Here is a 21,755-nt window from a genome sequence, read left to right as displayed (position 1 = left end):
CTGCTTGTGTGCAGATGGCAGAGGTGACAGGAGACTATGTTGGAGATGGGCAGTGTGAGGAAGTGGGGTGCCCTGTAGGCAGTGAAAGGCCAATCCCAGAGGTTAGGGGGCCACAGATGGAGATAAGATTCTGATGAGGACCCCTTTCCTTCCCCTGGGAGGCCGAGGTGAGGCTGGTGGGCTGCAGGCAGAAGTCAGGCTAAGGACCACCCTGAAGGGCCTGTCCAGAGGCCTTCCAGTATAAAGAGGGCCTGGGGGAGGGTCTCCCATGTTAGGTCGGTGGCAGCGGCGACTTGGTGGCGACTTAGTGGCAACTTAGAACAAAGCAGCCCGCGCTGCTTTGAACATCAATCAGATGCCGACGGAAACGCCTGTCAATCAGCCAGATCTCCTGACTAACGCCTGTCAATCAACAAGACCCCCTGGCCAATCCTGGAGTTCAGCCAACTCCCCTGACCAACTCCAAGGGGGCAAGGGACCCTAGAGACACCTTTTCCTGTCCCAAGCCCTTCCCTTCCTGCTATAAGCCCCATAAAAGTCCAGTCCAGTTGAGCTTCCACGCGGTTTCTCCTCAGACCCTTCCCCTGTCCCCTCTGTGGGTCTGATCGAGTTCCGCCGAGGAGTGAAATCTCAATAAAGCCTGTTAAGCGGCCCTTTTTAAATCTGCCTCCTTTGGCCATTGCCTGCCCCTACTGATCTGACACCCCATGCTGTCCTCAGAGCGCTGCTGGCAAGAGCTCGGCAGACCTGGCCTTTAGTGGTTTAGTGTCTGTGTTTGTCTTGTGTAGCGGGAGGCAGTGTCCCTCTAGAAGCCCAGGTTAGTGACAGTTTGGGGTCTCACAGGCCTGAGCTGCAGTGAAGGGGGCCTGCAGGAAAGAAAGGCGGTTCTTCACGCTGCTGCAGCCAGCTGGGGCCCTGCGGGCGTGGGACCAGGTGGTTGCTCTTATGAGCAAGGAACTCGGCCTGGGGTAAACAAGCAGCACCTTGCCCACTCAGGGGCGCCCCCTCGGCAGCTCCAGGTGGGAATGCGACCCTGTATCCATGAGAAGCAACGCCTCCAGGTTCAGGTGACAGCTCCGGGCAAACAAATTGCATGAATGAGGCCGTCTGTGGGCAGGATGGGATCGTGAGTCCTCAGGACAAGTCTGTGGATGACCTGTCTCCTCTGCCTGCCATTTGAGGGCAGGTGTGCTGGGCATAAGGGCAGACTCACGGCTCTGCCTCTGGTTGGAGAGGCCCGGATGGTGGATGGTGGGGCGGGGGTGGTCTTGTCACAGAGGATGCGTGGGTGGCAGGAAGGGCCCTGAGAGGTGACGGGTGGCTCTGCTTGCCTGTGTCAGGAAGTTGCATCTTGGTTTCCAGGAGTTGATACTTCCCTGTCTGCAGAGGGTCTCTGAGCCACGGGGAAGCACAAGGTACCTACAGGTGATTCCCTGACAAGGACAAATAGGGACAAATATGGGGCCTGTTCTCTTTCTTGCCCCAATACGGTAGGAACACGTGACCATGGGGCTCTGGTTCTCGGACGCTCAAGCCTAGCGGGCTTGTTTGCTGACTGGCCTCCGGTTCTGGGACTCTGAGGATGGGCCCAGGGCTATGTGCGTCACCGAGCAGGAAATCAGGTGATTTCATTGTAGGTCTGGGAGGAAAAGCACACTTAGGGGTTTCAGCCATTTTCCAGATTCTGATCTGCAAAAGCCCTCACAGGTAGAGGCTAGTACTCAAAGCATGGAGCTGTCTAGACAATTTGGTACCTGATTTTCCCAGACTTCCCTGCAGGAGGGAACCCCACTTTGCTTTGAGAGACGAACAACAAAAGCCCCTCCATGGTTTTATTGTGGCCTTGCTTAGGCAGACTCTAAAGCGGGGTGATGAGTATCCAGCACGAGAAGGAATCTATGAGGGTCAGGTGAATTTTTTTTTTTTTTTTTTTTTGGTACCAGGGATTAAACTCAGGGGCACTGGTCCACTGAGTCACATCCCCAGCCCTATTATTATTATTATTTTTAATTAAAAAATATTTTAGTTATAGTTGGACTCAATACCTTTATTTTATTTTTATGTGGTACTGAGGATCAAACCCAGCGCTCCACATGTGCTAGGCCAGTGCTCCACCGCTGAGCCACATCCCCAGCCCTATTTTGTAGTTTATTTACAGACAGGGTCTCATTGAGTTGCTTAGTGCCTCACAGTTGCTAAGGCTGGCTTTGAACTTGCAATTCTCCTGTCTCAGCCTCCCAAGCTGCTGGGATTACAGGTATGTGCCACCATACCTGGCTAGGTGAATGTGTTTTAAGCGTGCTCTTCATGTGGACTTACAACTGTACCAGTTTTGTGGGTAATTTTATGTGAAAAAACAATTTTGGAGCCTGTTCTAGATTTATGAAGTAATTTATTTTCTAAGTATTTCCCTATGGGTAGGAATTTCTTCCTGAGGGTACTATTATGCAAAGCAAAATTCCCTTTTTTGGGGAAAATCTCTTTGGAAGGAATTCATGACAAGGGCCATGGAGATCTGTGGAATTCACCTGTGGGGTATTTCCACAGTCCCTTAACCTGATTGACTGCCTGCTGAGGTTTTCTTCCAATAACAGGTGGAATCAGAGAACAAGAAATGTAAAGTACCCAGAGATTCTACTTGTTTGGAGTGCTTCACTGGTCTGGAGCTGGGTGGCTGCTGTGGGGGCATCTGGGAGTCACAGTTTGTCCAGTGGCACCCTGGCCTCCGCTCTCTGGCACCTGTAGCACCCTCCTCCCTGCATGACCCCGAGTCTTGATAACCAAAAATGTGTCCAGTTGCCAAACATTCCTGGTAGACACAATGTCCTCTGGTTGGGAGCCACTGGCCTAGAAGACTGCTTATGTAAATGATTCTCCAATAAAATGTTATATGACATGTTGTCGGCTCAATAAATTTACGTTGCAAACCTTTCTTGGAGGTTAGAATGTAAAACAGAGCAGATGCCCTCCCTTTCTGGAATGGAGGTGCTATTTCCAGCATGCTCCTGCCTTGCTGGCTGCAGCACGGGTCCTGGAGCCCGAGCTGAGGCCCCGGCACTGGGGCCTCCTCACACGGCCCGGTGGCTCCGCCAACAGACCCCCTGCAGGCACCAAGAGGGAAGCTGACACAAGCACAGGGCTGTCCAGCAGGGCTTCTGAGGTGGGTTCTTCTATTTTAGGCTCACCTGGCTTCTCTCCTCCATGCACACGTTCCACTTTCCCTCACTCCCAGGAGGGCACTGAGAAGCACTTGCCCACACCAAGCCTTTATCAGAGGCCTGTAGACGGAAAGACACTCCTAACAGCCAAGGTGGGGTCTAACGCTGGGAGCAGGCTGCTCCCAACCCTGGTGGGCCTGGCATGCCACAGAGGGAACAAACCCTGACAAAGGACGCTGATGGGAGCCAGAGCCCCTGACCCAGGCCTCCCAAGAGCAGAAAACGCACATGTTTTAAAGGGGCCCCAAACTGTTTCCTAAAGCAAAGACACATTTTTGTCTACACCTGCACACCTCTGTGCCTGGAGCCTCTGCACGCACGGGTGTGCTACAGATGGAGTGGATTCATCAGGTCCCTCCAGAACTTCACTGCTTCAGCAACTTTGAGACACGTTCCCTTCCTCCCAAATATTGCCACTAGTTTAACTCAAAAAACCACAACTGCTTCCATGGGGAAACACACTATATATTCTTCCTCTCACATTTGGCTTAAGAAACAGACACCTAGCACAAGAAAATCTGTGTAGCAATTTTTAAACATGTTAATATTTAATAATGGAGGGAAAGGGGTCATGAGTTAAATCATGAGTTTTTTTTCTGATGATGGATAACAGATGAGAATCCATGTGTTCCCTTATTTGGGGAGAAACAGCTAAGAGGAAAACTGCATGTAGAATTTTAATTAATACACGTAGAAATACACGGTATTTTAAAGAACCTCTTTAACAAAATGGTAGATAGTAGGATTTATTTTTTCAATTTGAAAAAACAAAACAAAACCCAAAAAACAAAACCTCAACCTCTCCTCATATATATACAGCGTCAACATGTTCAGAGCACTTACATCAGGCAATGTTGTTTTGCTTCAACTCTATAATAGCACTGCTGTGCCACAGTCAGATTTACAGTCTCATCAACAGTCACACAAACATCATGATTTTACAGTTCAATACACAAGAAAAAAATAGACATCTTCCCGGCACTTTGTTTCCTCCCAGCCACGGCCTGTTTCCACGTCTTTAAATCCCAACAGTGGCTATTTTAGAAGTCCTATCCTTTCCAGATCCAAAATTAAATAATGAGAAATTTGCCATTTTGAAATAACCAAGAGTTTATTAAAGGACATGGTGAAGTTTACCCACCAAAGGATGTGTAAAAAAACTGCATGAAAGTAAAAATAAATAAAGCTGTCGTAAAGCAGCCCGTTGACATGTTAGCTCAGACACTTAGAGAAGTGTCATTGAAGTTGTAAAGAAATTATTTATATTCAAATTACAACTTTTTGACGAACCTAATGAAAATAACTGATTTGGTAAAAGGTTCAAAGACTTCCACATTCAAGCTCGGTGTCACTTCATGCGCACTCTCGGGCGGGGCGGGCAGCAGCGATGACATATTGCTGTATTCAGACATAAGGCACTGTGATCTAAACATGCTGTACACTCACCTTATGTCACATCACCTGTTCCATACCAGTGAATTCTTGGAAATGAAAAATAATAAACATTTCAGGACACAGTGCACTTTAATGACATACAGCATTTAAAATCCTTCAGATGAAGGTCTGAAAACAGTCTTTAACGCAAGGCTGAATCTTCAAGCACATAAAATCTCTCTTTTTTTATGCTTACAACACTGGAAAAACACCCATTACTAAACCCTGACATACATTCTTCGCCATTTTACTCTCTCCCACTTGCAGCCAGTGTTCATGAGGCAAATCGTGACCCAGAAACTTTGTTCAAGTTCTCCTACGAGGAGGTCTACATTCTCCGCCGTCATTCTGTTTCTGCCTCCTTTTGTTTGGCACCTGCCAAAAGATGGAAAATGAAAGTTTCAAAGCTTATGCTAACAGTAGAGTGTTCTGCACCACTGGCTTCTACGTGCCCAGCACGTAGGACAATGGTCCAGGGGGGGAAGGAGCAGGCAGGCGGCTCCCAGCTCCCCCGACCAACACACTGCTGTGCTGATCCACATTACAAGTTGTGATTCTAAATATGTGATTCTAAATATTCTAAATATCGTAGATTCCACTGCTAAAAACTTCAGAAGATGTATGTAGGTAGGTTTTAGCATAGGCATAGAGAATTTCAGTTGCGCATACCTACAAAAGTCTAAAACACAAAGCATGTCTAGGGAAAATTCACGCAATGCCTACAAGAGTCTGGCGAGGGCATTTCACAATGGGTTAGTAGGGAAAGCGACTGTTCTGAACACAGCAGACGCTAGACTTCAGGAAGAGATTAACAATCTACTAGGATAAGGGGCTAAAACCCGGCTGTTACTACCATCGGATTGCTTGCATGCCCATCCAGTGTGGGTGTAGCTACACAGGCTCACATGCAGTCTAAGTTTCAGCAATGAACTATTGCTGAAAACTTTGAAAAAAAAAAAAAAAAGAAAATATTATTGTATTGAATCAGTATCCCTAACAGGGAACTGTGGCCCTTATATGGTGAAAAGAATGGCCACTGGCACTTTTCATTGCATCACAGCAGGTAGGTCTCAACAGTCCTCTGACTATTCCGTAAATGGCCACCCAGCGGTGCTCATCCTGGGTGCCCTGCCAAGCACCAGTGGCTTTCATTCATGGTTTCTGTTTCATCTCATGGAATCTTAGTAGGAGATGGGACTGTGCATCCTGCTCACTCTACAGATGACACTGAGGCTCACTGAGGTGAGGTGACATTCAGAGAGCCACATCTGGATGGAACCAGTGGTGCCGGCATTCAGCTGCTGAACACATGGGTACCTCCCCTGATGTGCGGGTGCTGACTGCTGTGGCGGATGGACCCGGGGCCTGTGAGCTCCTCTCCAGGTGCTCACTTGCAGTGCAGCTATCAGGGTCACAGAAGGTTTCCCCTAACGAATGGGGTTGTATACAATATGCCATTGAGAATGCCAATCCAGTGATTTCTAAGTGAACAAACACTCCAAATTCCAGCTGTGAAACAGACTGCGTCACTGTCTCAGCAGGGGTGGGAGGAGCGTGAATGACTTACAGTTTTGAAATACCGAGCCTAGAGGCAATTTAAACTCATCCAGCTCGCCCTTCTCATGCTTATGGTTTGAGACACCAAGGCCCAGACGATAAGTCACCTGACGGGTTTACTTGGAGTTTTTAATGCCCAAAAGATCTTGGTCAAAGGGACAGATGCCCTGGGCTGATCTTCAGACAGACTCTGCTGGCAGACTGCTGCTTTGGTCCCGGGCCAGTCCCTACAAAGGGGATCTTTCACTGAAGATGTCAAGCTATACACCTGTGGGGCTGAGTCTGCTCATTGAAGAAGCTTTTTCCTAATATGCTTGGAAATTTATATACCGGCATTCCCTGGTGTGGGTTAGTGCAGCCTCCTCTTTGCAGTGTTGCTGGGGCGGGGCGGGGGGGCGTTCTGCACCACCAGGCAGGTAGCTGTGGCTCACTCTTGGGGCTGTGAGGATTTCGCTGGTGAATGACACAATTTATCCATTCTTCTTTTGAAAGATATTTGGGTTATTCCAATTTTAGGGTAATGCAACAAGCAATCTCATACTCGTTTATACTATTTCATGATTATGAAGATTATTGTGAGTTTGAAGCTCTCGAACACTTGGAGTCTGAAAATCACTGTATGAGGCCCATCTGACCCAGCATCTGTTTCTGACTTACTACATGCATGGTGGTCCCCCCACAGGCGTTTCTAATAAGTTCCAGGTGAAACTAATGCTGATGCTGAAGCCCAGGCCACCTGTGAAGGGGACTGCTCCACAGGGACAGCTCTCTTGGCATTCTCAACTAGTAAGAATGATTCAGGTGGTGGGGACTCCATTAGGGTGGGCGTTTTTAGGTTACAGACTAATTATACAAACTAGTGTTGGGGGGCTGGAGTGCCGCTCAGCGGTAGAGCGCTCATCTAGCATGCGTGAGGCACTGGGTTTGATCCTCACCACCACGTATAAATAAATAAAATAAAGGTATTGTATCCAACTACAACTAAAAAAATAAAAACTAGTCTTGGCTGAGTTTGATTGATTCTGAACTGACGCAAAATCAATATCATACAACATGCATCATTTACTGCTCCACTCCAGAGAGTTCAAACAATAATAAGTGCCACTTATTGTCCCATCTTGGCTTTGGGTCTGTGGCCCTGCAAGGCTGGCTTGCTGACATTTGATCTGGACCAGGAGGGAGAGCAGTGGGAAGAAGAGAAACAGAAAGGGAGGGGCTCTGGTGGTTTCGAGACCTGTAGAGCCCATCTCACCACTGAATACACAGCACGTGAGAAACCCCAGCTCTCGGGTCCCCGCCACCCTCCTCCCCTCTGGGAATATCTCCTATAACTTTCTTCCTCTAAATGGAACATCAAAATTTCAAAACTGAGACGAGAATGAAAATGGAAATGGACGACAAGGTAACATACAAAGCCTCGATCTGGAGCGGGGGGCTGGAGGAAATGGGAGAAAACACCATTCACCACCCCACCTCCCTCCCTTTCTAGACACTGGGGTCAAGACTGAAGTCAGCATTTTTACCTGCTGGTGTGAGTATCAGGGCTTGCAGAATGTCTGACAGGGAGATAATACCCACAATGCTGTCTGCTTCGTTTACTACCACCAGCCGGTGGACCTGTGGAGAGGAGAAAGCAGGCTGCGTGTAAATAAAAAGTGTTTTAAGAGGGATATTGGGGAAAATGCCACTCATGCACTTTAGTACAATGAATAAATCCCATGAATGAGAGGAAGCAATGGTGGATTGAGCCAGAGAAAGGCCTGGGGCTCTAGGGTCAAAGTGCAATGCTGATTTGCTTGACCCTGTCCAAGAAGTATAAGCCAACTATATCCTATTGAGTTTTAAAATTTCAGAACATTGATAAAAGGCACGTTCAGCACAGAAGTACAATGTAGCTATAGACATTCTCTTAAGCACAGAAGTTTTACTTTTTTAAAGGTGAATCTGTTTCTAGTAGCCATCAGGAAACCTGTTCTACATGGGAAAGAAATCCAGACTGTTACAGAAACTAGGAAACAGGGCCACCTAAGATTGCCTTTTATTTTCTGTAGTGTCTTTTCTCTATGAAATTCATAAGAATAATATTCAGAAGGATAAATGAACTATAATGAAGTGAAATGGATACTATTAACCTCTAGTTTTCCTCTCTAAACTATTTATAAATGAATGGAGGACATTCTGCAGCATTACTGTAACATCCTTCCAGCGGACGGCATGGCAAGAGCACGGTGCTCTTCTGGCCTCTCTGACTTAATCTCCAGAAGCAACCGCGGGCCAGATGGCTCCCCGCAGGATCCTCTCCACAGAACAGGCAGAGCCTTCGCACAAAATTTGGACACAGGAAGGAGATAGAGAATGGGGGAAATTCTGCTTTTATAGTTTGTCTCTAATGACATGATGTTGGTGATGTTTTTGGTATCAGAGTTTGCTTTAGGTTAATAAAAGTCACTTGGTCATCTTTCTCATATTGAGCAACATAAATTTCTTCAAAAAGTTTTCTAATAAGCTTTCAGGTTCTTCAATACTCCTGTGATATAACACAGTATAATTACTGACCATAACTATAAATTAAAATAATGGTTTATATCTAGGATCAGAGAATGTTTTAAATTCTATGCTAGACATATTTTATTATCAATATTTAATAATTGTAATAATATCTTTTGATCTACTGAAGGTCAAGGGAAATCATCTCCCCTAGAGTGCTCACATGATTCTTTGTAAACAAGAACCAAAAATAATGACAACTATTGCTGAGTCTGAAATCTACAAGTGTTCCTTGTCCCAGGTACCTTAAAGTTAGTGTTGTGTTTTTCCTATAAACCGAGTCTTTATTGACCCCGTGAACCCTCTTCTAACAAACTACATTAAAGCTAAAAATTGGTTTCATGCTCCAATAGGAGTCATCTGGTCAAAGAATTTTAAAGAGGGAAAATGTGAAGATGTGTAATTGAGAAAACTACTTAGTTGTATTATCATTTTCCTCAATGTCCTCTTTTGTATTGCAGAGATTTCTACTGCAGGTGAACAGAGAAGAGCACAGGCCTTCCCCACACCACCCTGGACTCCACTGCCCAGAGACAGCGCTGTCAGTCCTGTGCTATGTGTGTGTTCGAGCCTCTTCTCTGTGCAGATGCACGTGGACAGCACGTGGAGTCCTGCTGGGCACAGTGCCCGGCCTCTTCTCTTAGCAATGCCTTGCTAGTGGTTTTCAGCATCAATACCAGTGGATATTCTTCAATGTGTAACATGATTTTTAATTGTCATAAAGGACTCTGTCACATGGATGTCCACTGTCCTCACACATAGGGAGAGATACCTTGCCTGTTTCTGCTTATCTTCAGAAGGTACATAATTCCAAAGACATTAATAAAAAGTTAGGATGTATTCCCAAGTCAATTGACACCTTTTGAAAACAAGTGGTGAACTCAAGTAGAACAAGGGAAGGCTTGCCTCTGAGATGCTAGTGCAGCAGTTAAAAGCCTTGATCTGGGGGTGGAGCTGGGGGCTAACTCAGAGTAGGAAACAGGAGGTGGGGTGCTTGAACATACAGAGTTAAAGGAGGGCTTGGTGGATCTCTAATAATAACGATGGCCTTTGATGTAACTTTGCATGTCACTATCAGAAAGCAATGTAAGGTCACATGTTATTAGCTTAAAAATAATCAGGAACTTTGCTTCTTGGCCAGTTCTCTTACATTTATAATAATATCAAAACAGACTTCTCATTAGGAATGCATTTTGTTTAACTGGGGGCTCTTCCAGAAGGAAGAGAGTCATAGCTTTAGCTGTAAAGACTGACACAGGACAACACTCCTGGACCTGCCTGACAGGACAGGAATGACAGTGGGAATGGGTATGCTGAATTAGGCAAGCCACACGGAGATCCTTCCCCTCTTCCCTACAGGGTCCTGCACCACGCATACTTGCACACCCACTCAGCCGCGGAGTACAGGGCTGTGGGTGCTGAGGCTCAGGAGACTGGGGGCTGCTAGGCCATTGATGATGATCTAAATCAGGGAAGAGAGAGATTGGTATGAAGAGAGCAAATTAACTTTAAAAAGTTCTATTTCATTGATTTACCATTTACTTTGTTAAAATAACATAAGTCATACATTTTAAACTTGGAATTCATAAATACTCTGAGTTTAAAGCTTCTGGGGCAATTTTTGTTTCCTCATGTGCACATTTTTCAGGCTGTGAAAGTATCTCACCAGTGTTTTCGATTCAACTATGATATTAGAATTATTAATGAACTCACTTCAACTCAACGACCCTTTCTGGATCACCCAGAGGAAGCTGCGCTAGGCCCTGGGCAATGGCAGTGGCCTGCTTGTTGCAGTGGGACGGGGAGGAGGTGGAAGGCTGGGGCCGGGGCTCTCACCTCGGCTCTCACTATCCTGTCCACGATGGTCTCCAGTGTTTCCAGCTTACTGCACTTCACAACACCTTCAAAATACTGTGATCGGTGCTGCAGGGCCTGGGTCACCGTGATATCCAGATTATTGTAGGTCTTCTCAGCAGCAAGATTCTGTAACAGTCACAGATCAGAACCCTTTCATTCTGATCCACATTAATGGCAAAACTGTGTCAAGTTTAAAACAAGCTGATTTGTAAAAACTTTAATATTTATCTTATCTGGACACCAAAAGTTCTTTCTAGCTTGTATCATGCCACAGTGCTGTCATTTCATCATCTTATCAATCATAATTAAAGACTTCACATCACGAGGTACACGTTAACTATGGAGTGTGTTGTAAGTGTTAGTGACGTATCCTGCCAGAGGCTTTCCTCATTCTTACCTTTGAGTGCTCCACACTGGGCCTGGTAGCATCTTTTGAGAGGACTAACACTTATAAAAGGTGACAAGTACTACAGAGGTAGGGAGCCTGCATCAATAAACTTTCCCAATGAGCTCCCCAGAGACAAGGCTTTTGCCAGGAAGGCCTTGGTGGTGGTGCTGGTGGTGGCAACAGCAGTGGCCCATCAGAGTCAAGAATTTATGGGAGAACAGCAGGTCTGAGAAGTCAAGTCTCATAAAGCCAAATAGTGTCTCAGGGTTCTGATTAATTTTAGTGGGTCCCATTCAACCAAAATTCCAATGAACTTATATTTTGGTGTCTATTATGTTAAACAGAATAGGATGAACCAAAGATTTGAGACAGATGCAAAAGAATATTTAATGCAGGGGTCAGTACTGTAGCAACACATGGTGTGTACTTTGGAGCAAAGTATCTGTTCCTTTTCTTAGAAACAGTGTCAAACTCCTTAGAGTAAATGGGAAGAAAGGAGCTGCACATGGAAAGATGCAGAATGGACAGTGAACCTAGGAGAATTAAGTCAGGATTCAAATATAGGACTCTATGTAATGCTATTTAATAAAAATTCACTTGTAATCTTGTTCCGAACAGTGGCTCCCAGTCAGCAAGCAGGAGGGTGCATTTGGCAGGGCATCCACAAACTCCCGTGTATACTGAGCACGCACCTACAGACAGCATGACCATTTCAACACATGCTACAGTGGCAGGTCTGTCTTTTGTTGGAAAGACAAACAAGTACTAAATGCTACTGCACACTAACATATGATTCATTGCTAAACCAATGAATATTAAAAGTCTTTACTATGGGGAGCCTGAAATTTTCTAAGATTTTCAACCTCAAAGAAGTTAGGAATTATTAGGGAACAAGAGAAAAACATAAAAATAGGTTAAACAGGCTTTAAGATATGTTCTAAGAGGTTTTAAAAAATTGAAAATACTTACAATTACATCAAATTTGGAATAAATATCGACGACTTTTCCTAAAAATGAAAATATGTGTTAGAAAAATATTTGAGGAACAGAAATAACTCATTTAAAATCAGTCTTAACTAAGCCGTTACCAGGGATTAAGCACTGATAGACCTGTCTGAGCTGCCACTCACAAGTCCTGACACTCCACCCACCTCCGTCGCCTGGCTGCTCCTTGGAGGACTCCAGTTTTTGTCCATGAAGAACAAAGATCATGTCTATTTTAAGATGGACATGAAATCATATTTTAGTGAAACTATGAATATAAACGAGTTTAAATTTCTTATTTTCCGGAGAGCTCCTAAGTGCTGAATGCATTGCATCTAAAAGTTCATTCTCTGCTTCTCCCATACTTTGCCTTGAAGAGTAAACAGGGACTATGGTTTGGCAGGGACAGCTGCACAGACCTGACTCGTCCACCACGGGCAAAGCCGACACTCGTCTCTCCACAAATATGCTCAAGGCTCTGATGATGGGGGTGTCTGGGTGGATGAAGGCGATGCTGTGGTACGTTCCTATTCCCAGCTCGTCCAGGTTCTGCCTCATGAAGGCGGGCTTTGGCATGTCAGACATCTAGACAGGGAGACAAACGCAGACGTTCCAGAACCACCACAAACCCTCCTGATGGTCAAATGTCCAGATCTGCATGGAAAACTATGTCCGATATATCAAAGTTGCCTTTTCTAACAATCTGCTTGGATGTCTCAATTAACATGAAAAAGTTACATAACAATTGCATCTTTCATTCAAACCAGTTGCACATCTATGCTTATCTTTAAAGTATTCAAAGCATTTTAACATTATAACATTTCTCCTATCCATTCACTGAAAAAGTGGGTAGATGAAGGGAACAACAGCTTTCTTTGGGAAATTAAGACTTGGAAGCCACCAAGAACAGAACATTTATTCTTAATTATTCACATTAAACTCTTTGGTCCTGCTGGTGGCGCTGAGTAACATCTATGAAGAACCCAGGATTTGCAAACCCCAGACCCCTGGCATGGCTGAGCCCTCGAGGCTAGTCCTCACTCCACCCACTCCACACCCTGACCACTCCTTGGAGGACTCCAGGTTTTGTCTATTAGGAACAAAGAACAAGCCAGCTGAATAGAATTAACAGAACCCTTAAAAATTAATGTTCTTTTCATGGGCAGTTTTCAAGGAGGAGGGATAAGTCAGAAAAGTCTAGGATCATGTTTGACATAACAAAATAAGGTCTATGGTTTCAAAGATCCACCTTTTATAAAGGGTACAGTTGATTCCATCCTCCTGGTGTACCTTATAATTATCAGGAAAAGATGAACAATTAGAAGAAACAAAATGTTCAAGTCAAAGAGTTCATCAATATTCAAATCATGAGAATCCTAGAAATTTAGAGAAAAAAAAAAAAAAAAAAAAAAGAAAGACCTATTAGGTCATCTAGTCCATCTCAATATAGGATATTCCCTGTTCTAAACTCTAGGCTTGGGCTAATTTTCAAATATCCTGAAGGGTAATGCTACCTTTTCTCAGACTATGATCTCATTAATTCAGTAAAAATCAGATCCTGAAGTTTCTTTATTTAAATTCCACATTTTTATCTGAGAACCTCTAGCTGAATATTCTAGTAGCATGATTCTAATTACCACATTGGCCCAAATATAAGGCAGTACTGGGCAGAGGCAACCTCCTCTATTTTTATAAGGGAAAAAATCTGACCTAGCTCTGCAGAGGGACACTCTCACACCTGTCCTTTGGTGTGGCGGTGACAGCATGGGTGGTCTGGGCCTGCAGAGGCTCTTGGGTTGCAACTCACAACTCACTGCCTGGGCAACTCTGGGCCTGTCGCCCCTGTGTACAACCTCACGGGCCAGCAGACGGTTGTCAGAGGTGGCTGCAGATCTGGAGTGCTTGGTATGCATACCAGCTCTGCCACCTGCCAGCCACAGAACCCTAGCCAAGACACTTCACCTTGCTTAGGGGCATCACCTATAAAATGGGCTTAATAATAAATACCCAGCTGATGGGGCGGTAATTCAGCCTGTGAAGTGCTAGCCCAGTGCCGGGCACCAGCAGCTCTCATAGTTAACACATTTCAGAATTATGACTCTTAAGGAATAAGTGCACTATAGGCCTAGGACATGTGGAGTCTGAAAATGTGCCTCTTGGGCTGGGATTGTGGCCCAGTGGAGGCGCACTCACCTAGCATGTGCAAGGCCTTGGGTTCGATTCTCAGCACCACATAAAAATAAATAAACAAAATAAAGGTATTGTGTCCAACTACAACTAAAAAACAAATATGTTAAAAAAAAAAGTGCCTCTTTACCCCACACCCGGTGTTTCTGCAAAACCTAAACGATAAGGCAGCCCCATTCCCAGATTACATATCGACATTGATAAACAATGTCAATATGTCCCTCATTTTTTTCCCTAGACTGTCTATTAAACTTCATGTTTTTGTTTATTTTTTTGGTAAATTACTCTTCTCCTTCCTATTTCATAGCATTTATTTAACCATGAAGTGTAATTTATATATATAGACTATTTTAAAATGTAAGACTGGTTTGATGAACAAGATATTTCAAGGCTGCTTCCAGGGGAAGAGCTTGGTCAGCCTGTGAATTACACTGAATGCAATTTTAATTCCTACGCAGAGCTGTGGAGGAGAAAGTGGAAGAGCTAGTTTGAAGTAGATTTTTAATATCTACTATGTTCTTTAGGAAAAAACAACTTTTCAAATGACCTCCTCTGAATTACCAATGCTGCCTAGGGATCTATCTGACTACTTATGTGTAACCTTAAATTCAGTGACAGTAATAAGGGGGAGCAGAGAAGCTGTCTCGCTTCTGAGCCTCTTTTCACATTGTGGACCAAAGAGGTTGTGGGTTTTAAATGACTATGAGAACAGCTAATTTCAGACACCACTGAGAAAATGAATGGATAATAGAGGCCTGATTTGGACCAACATGGTATTCTCTTGACAAAATTTTATTTGCTTTGGGATTTCCTAGTATTGCTGTTGTTTATAAGAAGATAACCTCAGGGACAGTATTTTTTGAACATGTTTCTTGAACCATAACACTGATCAAAGCATCATGAAGCAACTTTTGTCCTAAACATTGGTTCAGTTTACTTGTACAGCAGTCCTTAATTAGACTGACTTGTCAACAGTTTTACCTCCCCTTGGGTATTAGGTGATAAAATGTTCTAATTTAGGTGGAGAATTAATTCCAAGTGTTTTTATTATTTTGGTACTTGCACTTGAATGTGATTGCTTTTTAACTGAAATCAACTTTGAGAATGTACAATTCAAATAGTAGTTAAGTTGAAAAACTAAAGTTTAGAAGTGGAGACCTCAAAACTAACAATCTACTACTGAGAGTAACAGAAGCCAATTTACTTGAAATGAATTAATTGAAGTAAATGCAACTATGTCTTTAGAAACACTAAATACTACTTACAAAAAGCTGGAGGAACTTGAGGATTCTTTTGTGAGTAAGTATATAAAGTGCATTCCCACTGATAGGGTCAATAACTGGCAATCTGTGGATTTTATTTTTGATCAACGAGTACACAGCATCGAAGAGGCTGCGGGAAAAGCCATTAAAGTTGTTAGGAGGCTTTAAAGAAAAGTCAGAAATCTTTGGACTATCCCAGCTTTAAAGCATTTCCAGTGTTTGTATATTACCATAATAAAAGGCTTATCAACTTAAAATACTGTTATGATTTTTTCCCCCAGAGCTGGGGATGGAACCCAGGGCCTCATGCATGCCAGGCGAAGGCTGTACCACTGAGTCACACCCCCAGCCCATGGACAAGTTTTAATCTGGAGACCACAGTATATTTTTAGTTTTTCACAATCTGTTAAAATATCTGAAACACAAGTGCTAGCTTCAAGTCTGTAGGGAATACTCCTTCGCAGTGTATTTAGGGACCTGGATTAGGACAGACCACACAGCCCTTAGGGGAGCTAGGGCACTGGGGATCGCACAGAGGCCAAGCTAGCTGGTGGGCTCCCAGGGTGGGTTCCCAGGGTGGGAACTGGCGCCTGTGGCTCCAGCCACCGGACTGGGTGGAGCCACCTTCTGCCTACTCACTGCCTCCCCTATGACTGGCTCCAAGAAGGCTTTTGGGTGTGTCTTCCTGTTAAGATTTGGAAATGAGAAAAATAAAACAAATAATTTACCTTTTCTCTCTAGAGTTCTTGAGATTTGAAAATGTCTTCTAGACTATCCTTTTTCATGAAAGCCTTCCAGGATCAGAGTCAGTACTGTTTCTGTACCATCCCCAGGCTCTGTCCTCTTGGACTGCCTGAGCAGGGTGGGGTGAGCCCAAGATTTGGCAACTGCACAGCTCCCTACACTGACCCAACACAGGAGATTGGACGTTCAGGATTGCGTAGTGTGACCATCTGCCTAGGTCATGTCAACCTCGTGCAGGAACATGGTTGTGACTTCTCTTGTCCCTAACTTTAATGAACTCAGATTTGGAGTTAGGGAGGCCGGCCCCATTTAGAGTGGAGAATGTTTTGTTTGTTTGCTTCTATTTATCTAACATGATAATAAAACAGATATATGAAAATAAAGGGAAAAAAACTACACGTTTACCTTGCATCTGGAGATATATTCACTAAAGGCTTAAATGTTTCTTGTAAATAAAGCTCTGTATTTATAGAAAGAAAATGCGCAGTTAGTTAACATATTTGCTGTTTGCCGTTATCACAGAAATTCAAATACCCTTCTGTTTACAGAGAATTAAAAGAATTAAAAATCTACATCCAAAGAAATTTTAAAAACTATTCTGTTAATTATAGGTATGGCAGTATTAAGCAACTTTGATTGTTCTCTGAATGTTGCCTTTGAAGAAAAACTAAATATTTAAAAACAGGATTTTAACAGATATTTATAACATTGGGGGAAAAGTCAAGCAATCTGATAAAAGAGCAATACCAGCTCTTTTATCAGAATGCTATCAATTTAAAATTACGCTCAAGAAATGAAGCATTTACAAAATACTTTAAAGATAATTTTCATAAGTTATAAGATAAAATTAGTTAATAATAAACTTTGCTCTTTAAATGTTCTTGTTTCATTTTACTAAATTAATGCTCACAACCTACTGAATCCTGGGAATCTTTCCAGCAAATGGAAATTTTCTTGGTAAAGGTATCAACTGTAATTAATTTGCTTTCCCAAGGTATGCACAAGAAGGTAGTTGAGAATACCTAAGCACTATTATTTCTACCAAATACCATGTACGAAATATGTAAATATACTTATACCTTGGTCAACAGTGGGTAAAGTATCATTTGATAAGAATTATTGGTCCTGATGTTAAGTTACACAATCACATCATAACAGGCCATATGGATTCCATGTTGACTTAATTCATTCAGCGTGGATTGAGAAAGCGATAATAAATCAAATATATCACTCAACAAAGCCTCTAACTCATTAAAAGGGCCTGCAGAGCTTTTGAGATACTGAGCATTGTTCTCAGTGACCATCATTGTGTATTCTCGGGCATACTATGGGAGGTGCAAATCCAGACTACTGAATTTCCAATCTGAAATTTCCCTTCAGTTGTTCCCTCCATTTCTTTTCTCTCTTTTTCTTGGGAGGCGGTTCTGGCGATTGAACCCAGGGGCACTTTACTGCTGTGCTACATCCCCAGCCCTTTTTAATTTTGAGATGAGGTCTCACTAAGTTGTTTGGGGCTTTGCTGAGTTGCTGGGATTAGAGCGTGTGCCACCACGTCTGGCTGGTCCCTCCATTTCCATCCAGGCTTTTCCCTGGATACCCTCTCCAAGGGCTCTTCATTCCACTCAGTTTGGGTCCTCTCACTCCCATCCCACCACCCCTGCCTGCTCCACCATCCACTCATGGGCTCAGGAAGACTCATTCGCAATCACAAAACAAGAATTCAAAAAATGGTTCCACTGCAGAAAAGTGTTACGATTGAAAAGGGTGAATTTCAATGTGACAGAAAATAGTGTTCCTGGAATTATTTCCTTGGTTTTTGATCCAAACCATTCACAAGAGTTATGGCTTACTTGTTCTGTGTTTTGCCATAATTTGGAAAGAAATAAGTTTAAATCAGAACAGACCCTTACTTCTGTGAAGGTCTGGCAGGTCCTTGGAGCATTTTCTGTACAAGGGCAGGTGTCAGGGGCTGGCTCTGTGGTCAGCTCACTCCCTCTACATTGCCAGCCCGAGTGCCAGGCCTGGCTTGTGTGGGTACTCTACATGCCCATTACCAGAATGGGTAGCCAGACTTCCAAAATGAAGACAAAAAAAAAAACAAAAAAAAACAATATGTTTTCTCTAATGTGTTATTATCATAGAGAAAAGAATGTGTGATACTAAAACATACTTTACACACTAAGTTTAACATTTTCTCCCGGATAGTAAAGATTTTTAGCACCTAGTAGTGCTTACCCCTCCATGTTTCAATCTTATGTTCCTCTAATTCATAAATTTGTACCTGCAAATAAGAAAAATTCTTATTTACAAATGTTAACATATACAATACAGGAACAAATAAACTACTTGGAAAATGATACGGCTTTTATAACAGCATTTTTCTGTTTATAGTTAGAAAATGAGAAGAAATGCAGAGAAAAACATGTATCCAAGTATTAAGAAAAACTTTGGGCTTTATATTTAGATCCAACTGCTTTTCAGCAATTTTGATTTAATAAATCATTGCTGAGATTTGTCACATGGGATCTAGCTGTACTTTATCAAAATCCATCCATTTAAAAATCACACTGTAGGCTGGGGATATTGCTCGGTGGTAGAGCGCTTGACTAGATGTATGAGGCCCTGGGTTCCATCCCCAGTACTGGAAAAAACAACAACAACAACAACAGAAAATATCATACTTGTGCTGAGTTTTCCTAGTCCAAAAGCAAAGATATGACCCCTAGTATTAACCTGCCTTGGTGGCGTTCAAGAAATCAGAATGTCGCATGACATAAAATAGAGTATTATAGTCTTTGTTAAAACTTCCTTCTGAGAGCGTGTCTCACCATGACTCGCTGTTGTATTTTACATAGAAATGCTATATAATAGCATTTTAGGCAAGCATTTTCCTTCATACAAGGAAGTCAAATGCCCACACACTTCTCAGATGGTGTCCCCTTGTTGAGTGATGCATGACTGTAGTGGACAACTGGCCAACAGTATTAACTGAATTGACTTACACCTTTTAGATGCCCCATGTAGTGCCAGTGAAATAAAGTATACAACTCTGCCTCTCCTCACGCTCACAAAAAGACAGACCCAAAACTACACCAGTGGAATCATAAACATCCCAGTGTTCAACCAAGGACAGAAGTGGTTTTCAAACTACACTCTTGCAGAACAGTGGGGCAGGCTCCGCGGGCTCTGCTGCTTACTCACATCAGCTGGAGCAGTCTTTCCTTCACTGGCAGAAAAAAGCCAACACTGAAGTTTTTCAATTTTAATCTCTACTTTCTTTTTTGTCCTTTAAAACCATAAAGTACGCATAGCTCTTGCCATGAAATTGCTGGGGAAACTCATCAACCTCTATGCACATGAATAGGCCTGCAAAGATAAACCCTATGGTCTCCTACCTTATCTCAGGTGTGAGGCCCCATTGGTCTGACCCTCTGGACAAGAGCAGTGGGCAGGTGTCCCTGTGCTCAGCCCAGCAGACGCCCAGTACCCTGCTGCCACAGGATGCTCTTGGAAGTCAAGCAGCGTCTACTCAGTGACATTTACAGAACATAGGGTCCACTGACTTGAGGAACTCTGAGAGCGGAATGTGGCAGCTATTTCCCTTCAGCTTTCCTGAGCAAAACTGCGCCAAGCCATGAGTATGTGACTGAGGGTAGTAGCTTCACCTTGCAATTCCCTCTTCGTATATGTGAAATAACGAACCATGCACCCCCATCTCATACCAAAAAGATCTTAAAATATGCCCCCTCCACAAACAGACATATACAGTACCAATTAATAAAATAGTAAGGATCAATGCCACTTACCATAGGTGACTTATAATATCTATGCAGTATATTTATGAAATCTGTGATTGTTAACATTCCTGGAACAAAGAATAGTATGTTTAAAAACAAAACTGTGGACATGGACAAGGAAAATTTAAATGGCAAGTGAACCTCGAATATTTACTAAAAAAGCTAATAAAATATACCTTAAAGATCTTAAGCATAGGTTAATATATTTCTATTAATGTATTTTCTATGTCTAATTAGAGGTATAATTCTAGCTGAAATTAAACCTGAAATTTAGCTACGGAATGAGAATATTTGGCAAATCAATGGGAAAAAATTGTCAATTGTTATAAAACATCTAAAAGAGCTAAAGGATCTAAAATACTTTAACAATAAGGTATAGTCTAATAAAGAATTCTCAGGAATATAGCTTTAGGAACATGACCCTCTGGAAGCACTGAGATGGTTTTCCACTATAAATAAAACAGTTTTAGGAAAGAGGGTCAACATTTGCTGTGTACCTACTATGTGCCAGAAGATTAAGATATGACCCGCTTCCCTAAGGGAATTATCACCTGGGGGGAAGCAGACACAGGCTATTTCAAAATGATGTGCTGAACAGGCACCCCTGAGCTAGGGCTGCAAATGCGCATCTGCCACGCACAAGGGTGGGCTTTTGTCCCCGGGTTGACAAAGGCACACAAGCTCTTCAGAGTGTCAAAGAGTTGCTAACTTAAAAGAACACCACCAAAGGACTCCAGCGAAAGCACGGCAGTGTTCTGGGTCTCCGGCAGTCCTGCCTTACCCGTGTGCAAAAGCAAGGAAGTCCTGTGACCAGCAACAGGTTCACCACCTGAGCTCCAAGGGCGCCCTGCACATCCCCCAGCTGTCCTCCTGTTTCAGACTCCCCCAGGCTCGCCCTGCTCACCTACAAAACTCTGCTTTTTACTCTCCCACAGTGGCGCTGCCCGGACACCGTTGGCCACCAAGGCAAAGAAGGCCTTCTTGACCTAGAGAAAAAGCAGAGGAAGGACACGAGCTGGGATGACCACCTGTCGGAGGAAGATACCGCAACAGGACGTCCATCGTCTCTCCTCGTTATCTCTGATGGCGGGTTTTGTCAGTTTGACAATCTGGAAATCATGTTATTAGCAAAAATCCACCTGTATTATACTTAAGAACATACAGGGATTGGAGATTGCTTTTTGAAACTAAACAATTCAATTAACTTCAATTTCTTTCCCTCTTGTGAGTGAAGACTTTTAATTTTTTTTTTAAGTTGTACATGGACACACAATATCTTCATTTATTTTCTATGTGGTGCTGAGGATTGACCCAGTGCCTCACACATGCGAGGCGAGTGCTTTACCACCACTGAGTTACAGCCCCAGCCCTGAAGATTTTTTGTTAACATAAAGACTTCATATAATTAAAGCCATACAAAATAATTAAAGCCTCCAATTTCTACTATATGTGATTAATAATTCATTTGAAAATACTGAAGCTATCTCAAATGACTTGAAATGAAAATTTGTTTTTAATATGCTCAATAACAAAAACAAACAAACACTCTCATTTCCCCAAGGATGAAAAAGAAAAGATCTGAAGATATAATGTACTTGCACTTTTATTCCCCTAAGGACACTCCGTACGTGCCTATTATGGGTCAGGCACTGTTCAGAATATGCTAAGACAAGAATCTCATTTAGCCCTCATGACAAATGCCCCGTGGGATAGTATAAGGTAACAGACAGATGATTTATTAATAGTTGAAGGCTCAGTGCCGAAACGATACTCTAAATAC

General features: G+C 43.1%; 1 protein-coding gene across 2 annotated transcripts in view; it reads right to left on the bottom strand.

The window, feature by feature from the left end:
- Positions 1 to 3,948: 3,948 nt before the first annotated feature.
- Positions 3,949 to 21,755, bottom strand: part of Prkag2 (protein kinase AMP-activated non-catalytic subunit gamma 2) — a 261,597-nt gene continuing 243,790 nt past the window's right edge. For both annotated transcript variants that reach the window (XM_048786686.1, XM_048786685.1), the window contains 10 exons: positions 20,880 to 20,961; positions 19,985 to 20,043; positions 18,414 to 18,459; positions 16,584 to 16,638; positions 15,438 to 15,564; positions 12,405 to 12,570; positions 11,971 to 12,008; positions 10,593 to 10,739; positions 7,733 to 7,826; positions 3,949 to 5,027 (listed from right to left, as the gene is read on the bottom strand). In XM_048786686.1, coding sequence (XP_048642643.1) covers positions 4,996 to 5,027; positions 7,733 to 7,826; positions 10,593 to 10,739; positions 11,971 to 12,008; positions 12,405 to 12,570; positions 15,438 to 15,564; positions 16,584 to 16,638; positions 18,414 to 18,459; positions 19,985 to 20,043; positions 20,880 to 20,961 — 846 coding nt within the window. In that variant the 3' untranslated portion in view covers positions 3,949 to 4,995. The remainder of the gene's footprint in view (positions 5,028 to 7,732; positions 7,827 to 10,592; positions 10,740 to 11,970; positions 12,009 to 12,404; positions 12,571 to 15,437; positions 15,565 to 16,583; positions 16,639 to 18,413; positions 18,460 to 19,984; positions 20,044 to 20,879; positions 20,962 to 21,755) is intronic.

This window comes from Marmota marmota, unplaced genomic scaffold, assembly GCF_001458135.2.
Source record: "Marmota marmota marmota unplaced genomic scaffold, marMar, whole genome shotgun sequence".
Classification (NCBI taxonomy): Eukaryota; Metazoa; Chordata; class Mammalia; order Rodentia; family Sciuridae; genus Marmota; species Marmota marmota.
The sequence above is the reverse complement of the archived record's forward strand: the minus strand, read 5'-3'. Positions and strand labels throughout refer to the sequence as shown.